Source organism: Tamandua tetradactyla, chromosome 20, assembly GCF_023851605.1.
Source record: "Tamandua tetradactyla isolate mTamTet1 chromosome 20, mTamTet1.pri, whole genome shotgun sequence".
In the NCBI taxonomy this organism is placed as follows: domain Eukaryota; kingdom Metazoa; phylum Chordata; class Mammalia; order Pilosa; family Myrmecophagidae; genus Tamandua; species Tamandua tetradactyla.
Genome location: NC_135346.1, coordinates 20,901,953 through 20,914,908, shown reverse-complemented (window position 1 = coordinate 20,914,908; position 12,956 = coordinate 20,901,953). Strand labels below are relative to the sequence as shown.

The 12,956-nt window shown below is 42.6% G+C and overlaps 2 protein-coding genes across 2 annotated transcripts; both read right to left on the bottom strand.

The window, feature by feature from the left end:
• Positions 1–1,295: 1,295 nt before the first annotated feature.
• Positions 1,296–3,907, bottom strand: LOC143664293 (protocadherin alpha-10-like). Its single transcript, XM_077137969.1, has 2 exons — positions 1,517–3,907; positions 1,296–1,328 (listed from the first exon to the last, which is right to left on the bottom strand). Exons 1-2 carry the CDS (start codon positions 3,905–3,907, stop codon positions 1,296–1,298), a joined length of 2,424 nt encoding a protein of 807 aa, XP_076994084.1.
• Positions 3,908–6,580: 2,673 nt separating this feature from the next.
• LOC143664292 (protocadherin alpha-8-like) lies at positions 6,581–10,047 on the bottom strand. The gene is made up of 2 exons (XM_077137968.1): positions 7,630–10,047; positions 6,581–6,598 (listed from the first exon to the last, which is right to left on the bottom strand). Exons 1-2 carry the CDS (start codon positions 10,045–10,047, stop codon positions 6,581–6,583), a joined length of 2,436 nt encoding a protein of 811 aa, XP_076994083.1.
• Positions 10,048–12,956: the final 2,909 nt, after the last annotated feature.

The window sequence follows — 12,956 nt, the reverse complement described above, 5'->3', positions numbered from 1 at the left end:
GCCATAGAAAGTATTAAAATGTAAGTCAATACCATGCTTATATTCTGGTTATAATAATTGTTTTCTGCATTTCACAATTTGAATAGTCATTTCAAATTTTATTGGAAGCTACTGATCAAGTACATACTACGCTGAGTAAGAAATTCAATCTGCATGTTGAAAGGGAAAGGACAAAGGAAAATTAACTACTGAGAACTGGAGTCAAGTTGATAAATAAATTGCATTATGAGTTATTTGATAACACTGGATTTAATAAAGGACAAGAATGAAATCATGGGTATTAGGTAGCAATAACTTTTAGAAAGGCTAATTGATAAGATGGTGTTGAGAGCATGCAATTGACTTGGTTTGCATTTCTGAGTCTATATCATACAACCTAACCCTGTTTAAGATGACTAGAGAAGCTATAAACTAATATAATATGATACCACATCAGTAGAAAAATCCTAAGAGGATAATTCAATTTTTTTCAAACTACTAATATTAATTTGGTCTAAAGTAAGCATGTTCACTCTCCTTAAAATGGAAAATTATTTCCAAATGCTCCTAATTATTAAACATAATTACGGCACTTTCCTCAAAGTGGAAAGAGCTAATTAGTGAATGTCATAAGCAATGCCTCATGTTGACAAACAAGAAGTCAATGAAGAGCAGTTTAATTAATTTATGTAATAATAGCTATGAATAGCTATGAAAATCACCTTTTCTTCTGATAAAAAAAGAGAATAATATACACTGGCCACATGTACCACCTCTACCGAATTAAAAATGAAAACGCATATTAATTGATAGAGACATTTGAGGAGAGTATATAATTACTAAATACCAAAGATTTAATATGCCACAGAGTTATGTTACAATACACTTATGCTACAGTTCCAGGAGCAAAACCACATTTTGCCACTAAAGAGTTAATGATCAGTGCAGTATACTTATTCATTAATGTTATTAGAGGTTATTTCAAATAGTTTTGTATTGGGGGGGTGCGTGGGCCGTGAATCAAACCTGGGTCTCCCACATGATCAAACAGTAGTTTGAAAACGAAATACTTATGAATAGAAGTACTGATCTTAAAAATATTTGTAACATAGGGCGGTGGAGCGGTGGCTCAGTGACAGAATTTTTGCCTGCCATGCCAGAAACCAGGTTCCCAGAACCTACCCAGGCCAAAAGAAAAAAAAACAGATATCTGTAACATCAAGAAGAGGCTGGTAATAAAAGTAATTGTGAGATGCATCATAAATCAAGTATTTGTACATGAAAATATACATGTATTCAGAACACAATGAATATTTTTAAAACTGAACTATGGAGCAAAGGTTGATGTACTGGGAATAAAAGAAAATTTTAAAAGAAACTCGTAAAATTAAGCATATTACAATAGGTATACTATAAATGTTTGAGGAAAAGCAGTATGTATATCGAAAGGATGAAGATATTCCTGGAAATACAGAAAAATGATGTGTGAGAAAATATTCACAAAGAAAAATATGAAACAAAAGGTATAATAACCCACCTTTCCAGAGTGGTCCCCTCCAACAGACTGTTCTTCCACTCCCACATCAGACACCGGACACGGCGGAAGGCTGGGGCTGAAGGCCATGAGGTCGGCCTTGGGCGGCCCCTCCCCAGAGCACACCCTCTGCCTCCTCTGCTGCGAGTACGACCAGCTCCCCACCGCGCTGGAGCACACCAGCGTGGGCTTCCCCGGCCCGCACGCGCCCTCCGGGGGCGGGGCCGAGCACCGCAGCGCCGTGTACAGCAGCAGCGTGAGCACCAGCAGGCTGGACACGGCGCAGATGGCGACGATCAGGTACACGTTCACGTCCACCAGCGCCGCCTCGGCTCCCGCCACGCCCGCCAACGCCCGCGACGACGCCTTCAGCGCCTGGCCGCTCTCCACCAGCGACAGCAGCACGGTGGCCGTGGCCGTCAGCGCCGGCTCGCCGTGGTCCTTCACCAGCACCAGCAGGCGCTGGCGCGGCGCGTCCGCCTCGTCCAGGGCGCGCGTCGTGCTCACCTCGCCCGTGTACAGCCCCACGCGGAACGGGCTGCGCGCGCCGCCCGCCGCCGGCTGCAGCTCGTACGACAGCCACGCGTTGTAGCCCGAGTCGGCGTCCACCGCGCGCACCTTCGCCACCACGTGGCCCGCGCCCACCGACCGCGGCACCAGCTCGCTCAGCGCGCCGCCCACGCCGCCCGCGCGAGGCGGCAGCAGCGCCGGCGCGTTGTCGTTCTCGTCCAGCACGAACACCTGCAGCGTCACGTTGCTGCCCAGGGGCGGGAAGCCCGCGTCGCGCGCGCTCACCTGGAACTGCAGCAGCTCCAGCTCCTCGTGGTCCAGCGGCTGCAGCGCGTACACCTTGCCGCTCTCCGCGTGCACCGACACGTAGCTCGACACGGCGCGCTCGCCCAGCCGCCGCTCCACCAGCGAGTAGGACACCAGCGCGTTCTCCTGCGCGTCCGCGTCGCGCGCCGACACCGTGAAGATGTGGCAGCCCGGCGCGTTGTTCTCCTTGACGAACACCGTGTACTCGGGCTGCGCGAAGGCCGGCGCGTTGTCGTTCACGTCGGCCACCTCCACCGACACGCTGGCCGAGGCCGACAAAGGCGGCGAGCCCCCGTCCCGCGCTGTCACCACCAGCGCATAGGCCGACACGCTCTCGCGGTCCAGGGCGCTGTCCAGCACCAGCGAATAGTAATTCTTGAAGGTGGACACCAGCTTAAAGGGGACGTGGGGAGTCAGGGAGCAGGTCACCTGCCCGTTGGCACCGGAATCGCGGTCGGACACGCTGATCAGGGCGATGACCGTACCCATTTGAGCATCCTCTTTGACTGGGAGAGACAAAGAAGTGACAAACACCTCAGGTGAATTGTCATTTTCATCCAAGATTTCCACCAAGACGGTGCAATGACCAACCATAGATGGGCTTCCTTTATCTGTAACATCTACATGAATTTCGTAAATATTGCTATCCTCAAAGTCAATAACATCATTTACTCTTATTTCTCCCGTCCTTTCATTCATTAGAAATTTCCTTCTTACACTTGATGGGATCAAAGGGCTAAATGAATATGTCATTTCCCTGTTCATTCCTTCATCCGCATCAGAAGCATTTAGCCATATTACTAATGTTTGGTTCGCTGGGTTTTCATACATTTTAACTTCATAAACGGATCGGTCAAATACAGGGGCATTATCATTGGTATCCAACACCAGGATGGACAGCGATACAGATCCAGTAAGTTCAGGTTTCCCTCCATCAGTTGCAGTCAGTAACAGCCTAAATTGATGATTTTCTTCGCGATCCAGCAGTTTTCGCAGAACAAGTGCTGGGAATTTGCCTTTGTCTTTTTTATTTATGTCAAGCCCGAAGAATTCATTAGGACTGAGTTTGTAAGTAAGCACTGCGTTATCTCCAACATCCGCATCAGATGCGCCTTCTAGCGGAAATCGAGATTCAAGCAGTCGGTTTTCGGGTATTAAGAGCTTTTGTTCTGTGACCGAGAACACCGGCGAGTTGTCGTTGATGTCCTTCACCTCCACCTCCACATGGAACACCTGCAGCGGCCTGTCCACGATCACCTCCAGGTGGAGGCTGCACTCCGCGCTCCGCCCGCACAGCTCCTCGCGGTCGATCCGAGCATTCACAAATAAAATGCCGTTCTGCAGATTTACCTCCAGAAGGTCCGCGCGGCCTTTGGACGCCACCCGGAACAGGCGCGGCACCAGCTCGGCCAGCTCCAGCCCCAGGTCTTGCGCGATGCGGCCCACGAAGGTGCCGTGTTTGGCCTCCTCGGGGACCGAGTAGTGAACCTGGCCGCTCCCCGCCTCCCAGGCTGCGAGGAGCAGAAGCGAGAGCAGCAGACGCCGGGCTGCAGGGACCCTCGGTCGACAAACCAACATCTTACTTTCCCTCTGTTTACAAATCCATGAATCAGCAATCTAGAATGCGCACACTGCTCCGAATTTTTTTATTCGATTTCTTATATCCAATTTTGTCGAAACGACTAAGATCTCAGAACGAAGCTACTTCCTAATCCTTAAGTAACAGTGGTTTATGCCTTTGTTCTGAAAAGTCATTTTGTGGAAGACAGCGACATCCGGTGTCTTAATGCGTAAGTACAATTTGATTGTGCTTAACTTCAAGAGTGCAACAATTTCTCTTTCACTCATATCTTTTAATTCTATACTTGTGTATTTTCATCTCTATGAACTTTTAAAGATTCATATTATGTCTCTTTTGCATATAATAATAATCAATATCTAACCCAAATGCAATGTTTTCTTGAATCTAGAATCTCAGAGAAGTAATCCTTTCCCTAACCAAAGCATTCGCTCAATTTCAAAACGCACGTAAGAGCTATATAATCCCGATACACTTTTTAGTTGAATGACAAGTTAAGGTCTCTTGAAGTTCACATACTTTATTTCACTTCTCTTTGTCATTATATTTATATTCAATAAATCTTATTTAGACACTAATCTCAAGACACCAATTCTGTAAGGTGTTTGCAAACTCCTCTGATCCAGATCACTAGAATGTAAGATTACCAGTTTCACCGTCAGATATTTCTCCATTCTGATTCCTATTAGCCAACTTACTAGTAGCCATGTGTCTTTGGGGAAAGTCATTTACCCTTTCCCTGTCTTGGTTTCCACTTCCAAATGGTATAATAATAATATCATAGCTGTGCGAGTTATCATATAAGAGCCTAGGATTCTACCGTCAAGAAAGTGAGTGCTTCATAAATGTTAACTATTCTCAGTCTTCAATTTGGCCACATTTTTATTGTCATGATGCTCAAGATCAAAGTTGGCTCCCAGAAAATATTTTTACCGCAGAATTTTGTCACTCTACAATGCTTTATTATTGCTAATGCACTATAAGCTAACTGATGGTTCTTATCTTTAAGAAACATGAAAGTTATTTTATTGAGAAATCAGTTGTTCAGGGAGAAGTTTCATTATATGATCTACATCTTATATAGGCAAAAACCATCTTATGATTCTAAAAATAAGTTATAAAATTATGATTTCCACTTTTAGAGACAACTGCTTTCATCTTCATCATTTAAGCTTTTCAAATACCCAAAAGATAAAATTTTATTATTTATTGTTTTTATCAATATCTAAAAGTTTTTCATCCTAGCCTACAGCAAAAATATTTTATCTCTCAATTTTCTTGGAATCAAATGTTCAGTAAGTGAAACTCTCCATTAATATGTTAGTGAAAAAATAGAAGTTTCTCCTTTTCCAAAAAAATAAAAATTTAAGAATAGGAATTTGATCTTATCCAAATGATAATAGATTTATTTAATTATTTTATGATGTGTAAAAAAGACATTTTAAAAGAGAAATAATTCTGAACTCTTCATTTGCTATTGAGATCTGAACAGTAGAACAACTATATTTATACATAAGAAAATTGACGGAAATGATAGTCACTCAATTCATCACCTCGTGTGCTATTAAATTCTGTTTGTATACTCCCCTACTCCTTTGAGATGGCTTCAGTGTCAAGGCCCATAAAACTTCTAATTTTAAGGATTTGTTTTCTTACAAAGTTTGAATTAAGATGCAATAAAAGTTATCCATCCACAATATCAACGTGCAGTTTCAGCTACTATCATCTTAACACAAAACTAAAGATGAAAACTAAAATCCATTCCTATCAATGCATCCTATTTGACCGAATATTGACATAAATGTCTCAATATGAATCTCCAATATTGAATAAAAAGTAGAACTAATCCAATTACATCCCCTTAAATAACAAGAATTTGCTTCGTCACGATTCTGAATAGGGCTATGCACCTAAAATCTTAATTGTAAAAATGCAAATTGGCTGGTATTAGCAATTCAGAAATCTGAAGGTGGACTCTGGGGATGAGAATGTTCACTGAGGACTCCAGGTGTTGCTAATGCCTTTAACATCAGCAGGTAATGTTGACCATGGACGCCAATTTGCCTGGAACAGCTTGGTTTATGTTTGTGGTCCTGCATACTTAGTGCCCCCTTCACTCTCAAAAATGACTGAGGTTGGATGATAACTTAGATAGATCACCCTAGCTAGGACACAGAATTTAAGGAATGGCATGGGAGTGCTTCTTTATTGGTTTCATGGTTCTTGCTTAAATTGAGGAATGTTACCCATAGAAGCATCGGATTCAGTTGTGAAGCAAAATATATGTCTTCCATGCCCGTACTTCCCTGTTTTAGGCTTACCAACCTTTTTTTTTTTTTTTGAACCTTAAACTACCTGGATCCCAGTGTGCTCCTGCTTCTGGAGATCCAAAAAGATAAATTCAGTACTATGGTATTCAAGGCTCTTCTGGAATTTGCATATGATGACCACCCATACTCTGGGAGAGACCAAAGATTAAAATATAAAGGAGTATATTACCAATTATGTTACTCCAGTCATCATTAATAAAGAATAGATTTTATAATTATGGAAGACATAATAAGTACTCAGTAAATGATACTAGTTCTAAGAAACTAGAGGAGTTGCTTTTGGGTAAATGACACCTCCAGCATTCCTCAATCCATATAATAGAATCAATGTATGGGCCAAGTTCAAGTGGCACATGGAACCTGGAAAAAAGTGCAAGAATTGAGATATTTGAAGGTGTAAGTCTGACTTCAAGGTGAGTTGTGATGACAGATGACCTAGAGAGCTCTGACTGAAGCAGTTGAGAGAATATTCAAACTGGACAAAAACAGAATAATTTCAATGCTTTCCAAAAGTATTTTACAGGGAAAAGGAAATTGTCCTGAACTATTTTATTACAAATAAATATAACATATGTTCATAGTTATATTGTGGCTTTATTCCCAAAGACACTCTGATTTTGCTCGAAGGCACTTTTAGGTTAAAAACACACTATAAAATAGCTGAAACAAGAAAAATATAAATCACATCCTAAAAACTCAACATATATACAAAACAAGTTTTAAAAATAAATTAGAGAAGTAAAATATATTCCCAAACTAATGCTAGAGTGGAAAACCACCAATTTGAAAGTTGTAAACTACAATCCAGTGAAACATGTAATGATGTCAAAGGTTCATATACTCACCACCAGATTCCTATCTTTTGGACTATTGAGATAAAGAGAAAATACTCACCTAAACTGTTACATATAATTGGCAAAGTTCCAGATATGAATTTCAAGTGAATTCAAAGTCTGCAATGTCTTTACCTGCCTAAGCTTTTTATCACTGAACTAAGAAATTTTTAGACAAGAAAAAGAAACTTCTCGAGGAAACAAAGAAAATATTATGCCTCTGAGATAGATAAAAATGAATTTCAAGCAATTTGATGAGTAGAAAATAATCTATCAATATTTTTTCTTATAAACTACGCTGTCAGATATTTAGGAACATATTTTATACAAGCTGAAATGAGAGCCATATTTGTAGCGCTGTAAGAATTAGTTTTTTAAAGTAGAGAAACTTTTCTAGAGTTTATTGGAAGTTACCTACTATTATTTGATATGAAATAAAATCATTAAAAATATATTTACACTGTAAAGTGATTTTTAAAAAAACTTTCAATATATAAACAACAACAAAAAAGAAGTATATAATAAATACAACAAATAAATAATGCTGGAGCAACCCACCTTCCCAGAGGAGTCCGAAGAAGTGTGTGATTCACCTATTTCATCTGTAGATGCAGGACACGGCGGAAGGCTGGGGCTGAAGGCCATGAGGTCGGTCTTGGGCGGGCCCTCCCCAGAGCACACCCTCTGCCTCCTCTGCTGCGAGTACGACCAGCTCCCCACCGCGCTGGAGCACACCAGCGTGGGCTTCCCCGGCCCGCACGCGCCCTCCGTAGGCACGGCCGAGCACCGCAGCGCCGTGTACAGCAGCAGCGTGAGCACCAGCAGGCTGGACACGGCGCAGATGGCGACGATCAGGTACACGTTCACGTCCACCAGCGCCGCCTCGGCTCCCGCAACGCCCGCCGACGCCCGCGACGACGCCTTCAGCGCCTGGCCGCTCTCCACCAGCGACAGCAGCACGGTGGCCGTGGCCGTCAGCGCCGGCTCGCCGTGGTCCTTCACCAGCACCAGCAGGCGCTGGCGCGGCGCGTCCGCCTCGTCCAGGGCGCGCGTCGTGCTCACCTCGCCCGTGTACAGCCCCACGCGGAACGGGCTGCGCGCGCCGCCCGCCGCCGGCTGCAGCTCGTACGACAGCCACGCGTTGTAGCCCGAGTCCGCGTCCACCGCGCGCACCTTCGCCACCACGTGGCCCGCGCCCACCGACCGCGGCACCAGCTCGCTCAGCGCGCCGCCCACGCCGCCCGCGCGAGGCGGCAGCAGCGCCGGCACGTTGTCGTTCTCGTCCAGCACGAACACCTGCAGCGTCACGTTGCTGCCCAGAGGCGGGAAGCCCGCGTCGCGCGCGCTCACCTGGAACTGCAGCAGCTCCAGCTCCTCGTGGTCCAGCGGCTGCAGCGCGTACACCTTGCCGCTCTCCGTGTGCACCGACACGTAGCTCGACACGGCGCGCTCGCCCAGCCACCGCTCCACCAGCGAGTAGGACACCAGCGCGTTCTCCTGCGCGTCCGCGTCGCGCGCCGACACCGTGAAGATGTGGCAGCCCGGCGCGTTGTTCTCCTTGACGAACACCGTGTACTCGGGCTGCGCGAAGGCCGGCGCGTTGTCGTTCACGTCGGCCACCTCCACCGACACGCTGGCCGAGGCCGACAAAGGCGGCGAGCCCCCGTCCCGCGCTGTCACCACCAGCGCATAGGCCGACACGCTCTCGCGGTCCAGGGCGCTGTCCAGCACCAGCGAATAGTAATTCTTGAAGGTGGACACCAGCTTGAAGGGGATGTGGGGCGTCAGGGAACAGGTGACCTGCCCGTTGACCCCGGAATCGCGGTCGGACACGCTGATCAGGGCGATGACAGTGCCAAGTGGAGCGTCCTCTCGGACAGGCAAGGATAAAGAAGTCAATGCAATCTGAGGGACGTTATCATTCTTATCCAAAACTTTCACCAAAACGGTGCAATGACCCGCCATGGGAGGGTGGCCTTTGTCAGTAGCGTCAATGCGAATTTTATATAAATTTACTCGTTCAAAGTCCAAATTCCCTTTAAGCACTATTTCTCCAGTGTTTGGATCTATAGCAAACTGGTCAAAAACCATGGGTGGAAGGAGGCTATTAAATGAGTATGAAATCTCCCCGTTCACCCCTTCATCCCTATCAGAAGCATTCAGTTTGATAAGTACTGTTCCGAGATCGGAGTTTTCGAATATTCTCACTTCGTATTCAGACCGTTCAAAACTGGGAGCATTATCGTTCACATCCAACACGAGGACCACCAGCTGAACAGAGCCGGTGAGCTCGGGTTTGCCCCCATCAGTAGCTGTCAGGAATAAATTGTGTTCCGGAGCTTCCTCTCTGTCCAAGGATTTCCTTAGCACAAGCTCAATTTGTTTACTCTCCTCGTTCTTTGAATTCACATCTAGCGTGAAGTAGTCACTAGAGCTAAGTCTATAGGTTAAAATGGAGTTAGTGCCAATATCTGCATCCGATGCGCCCTCTAGAGGCAGCCGCGAATCTGGCATTCTGGATTCTGAAACAAATAGTTTTTGTTCCTTTACTGGGAAGATTGGAGGGTTGTCGTTGATGTCCTTCACCTCCACCTCCACATGGAACACCTGCAGCGGCCTGTCCACGATCACCTCCAGGTGGAGGCTGCACTCCGCGCTCCGCCCGCACAGCTCCTCGCGGTCGATCCGAGCATTCACAAACAAAATGCCATTCTGCAGATTTACCTCCAGAAGGTCCGCGCGGCCTTTGGACGCCACCCGGAACAGGCGCGGCACCAGCTCACCCAGCTCCAGCCCCAGGTCCTGCGCGATGCGGCCCACGAAGGTGCCGTGTTTGGCCTCCTCGGGGACCGAGTAGTGAACCTGGCCGCTCCCCGCCTCCCAGGCTGCGAGGAGTAGAAGTGAGAGGAGCAGAGACTGGCATCCTGGGCCTCCTCGCCAAGAAAACACCATATCAAGTACGTATTTTGTTTCCATTAAGAGATCCTGTCTTGATATAACGATGAACCCTTGTTTTTCTGGAGTCTTTTTAATTCAATTCTGCGGCATCCGCCATTGTTCCAGTTTTAAAGACAGTTATGGTTAGAGGAATTGTCTTTGGACCTTGGATAGAGAAAACTTCTTGGTATACAGCGACATCATGCGGCTCCAAAGGCTAATGATTACATGAATTCACTTACCTCCACAATATAATTGGGTTCTTTTAATCCAATAAATATTTTATTTTTCTTTTTCCTACTTTAATGATATACCTTACCTTTGTCGTTTGCAAATACACTTTTATACTATCTGGCTCCGTACTTAGTTTCAGTTAGAGGTGTGTTAACTCAAAGGGAAAGAAGTTTCTTCCCAGTATTTTAAATACTGATATCAATTCGTAATATATTTAAAATACGGTCTGGACATGTCATGGATATTCGAGATACTAAACTATCCTACATAATTCTGTGTGAAAGAAATGTGTTCATATTTATCTGGTCACCGAAAATTCTGGTATATATTACTCTGAGATGAGGCTATAATTCTACTTTTTCTATATTTCATCTTACTTTTTAAAGTCCTGTGAATTATTGTTGTTTTGGTTTATTTAGTTTAGTGAATGTCAGATATTTCTAAAGAGTTGTTTGCTCACATAAGAGAAATGTAAGTGCATATTCTTTACAATATTCCTTAATATCTCTGCAGCTTTTTAAATAAACCCCTCAGCAAACCAATTTCCTTCATGTATTTCTCTGCCACCACAAACCCTAGTAGTGTCTTGACCATTGATTGGTGTTCTCTATTGGCTTTTTATCTTTCTACTTCTCCAAAATATGGTGTTTCCCAAAGTTATGCCTTTAGTATTCTCATTTTTAATCCTTTTGCATTGTGCGAGCTTCAAATAAGTCTATTATTTAAAGTATTCCCGAATCCATATCTCCAGCCCCTATTTTTCTTCCTACTTGGCAGTTTCACCAAAATTTGCTAACAATGCCTAGAAAACTAGTTGACCAAACTTAAAAACTTATCTAATCAATAATTACTCCTAAATCCAAATCTTTAAAAGTCACACGCTGTTTGTACACTATCATGATTCTCCAAACATATCTATATGTTGTTTTATGACTCCTTTCCCCTTTCCTGCCATATTGAAAACCTGCCTACATCTAGTCTCTCTTTTCACATCATAATTTTTGTCTTTATTAGTATAGCTTTTATTGAATTACACTAAAACCTCTAGTGAGCCTAACTTTCTACTGAGCAGAGCACCAAGACTTTAGATACACTTTCTAGGAGAGCCGATATGTGATCATAAATCAATCTTTCCAGTGCTATCTCTAGCCACTTTCCAATATGAATCCTATTTTATGAAAAAGACACTTTCTTCTGCCAACCCACTCTTTATTCAAGGTGTTTCTTCTGTTACCTCATTTTTATCTGTCAAAATTCTATCCACCTCTCCCAGTCCACCTCAAATGTTAATCCTCCACATATTCATCATAAATGCCTCAATCGTCGGTGATTAGGCTCTCCTTTGAATTCCTATAGAAGTGATAATCAAAGGGAAGGACTTCTGAAGTAACAAGAGATCCTCTCCTCACTTATTCTAGATTCTGGCATACATAAAATAGCCTCACCATTTTTATTAATCACAAATAATAAACAATGAATGTATTGAAAATCCTATAATAAAAGGAAGTAATATGAAAAGGGGGGAATAAGAGTACTCTCTGAGAAATTGCTTACATTTGCCCCCACTTAATTTACTCAAAAACTACATGGTTCATTCTAAATAATGATAAAGATTATATAGAGAAAACAGCTTTATCTTCAATGTCCTTATGAATACATATTCCCAAAAAAGATTCCCAGTCATGAGAAAAGCCAAGGAATTTGAATTTCTGAAAACTAGTTTACCTTTTCTTTAAAAAGTAATATTTGAAAATAAAAATAATGAATAAATAAATGTCAAAAATAAAAAATAAAAAACAGACCAAAAGTAATGATATTTTCATTCCTCCAGGAAAAATAAATTTGATTAATGTACATTGGGTTTCTAAGGAATATCCCTTGTCAACTTGTAGCACTTTCCAAAAATAAATGGAATTTTAGAAATTTCTTAATAATGTATAAGGAAAGTATTTTTAAGGTATATCAATGTGAGAACAAGAGAAAAATAAGTAAAGCAATAAAAACAGAATTACAATTACCAACTTCAAAAGTCCTGAGTATTTATGGATTTTTCTACTGAACTGACTATTTCTTCCACAACAGCAGTAAAAGTAGTCTAATTCTGATGGATAATCTATTGTTCAATTGTAGATAATTCTAATGATTATTGGACAGAATCTTGAGTTTGTGTATCTCTAACTTTATGTAAAAGCATATCAAAAACAAAAAAGGAAAAGGCAATAGGTCCTAAAATATCTTAAACTATGTTAGGAGTTTACGAACAGTGAAAAATGATAACCATTACTATAAAATCAAAACTTTTATAAATAAAAAAACAACTTAGTATGATTACATTATCATTTTACTAATGTCTATAAAAGAGAAATGGATGAATAAATTATGATATATCCATACAATTTTAAAATGCAGTTATTTTATAAGAATGAGAAAGCAAACAAAAATAATGAGGAAGTTCATTATGCAACAATATGGTATAAACACCAGTATATACTTTGCAAAGTGCAGAAGTTTATGGTGCAAACACTTTAAGTTTGATTGCTTGTATGTATGGATATATATAGCAGTGTTTGTATATATGTATATATAATGCACACACAAACACACATATAACTTGGCAAATGAAAATGAAAATGAATCTTTCAGAAATTCAGAGAGATAGGGATTGGATGTGGCAAAGAGACTTCTGTATATACTCAAATTGATTTCTTGAGTTT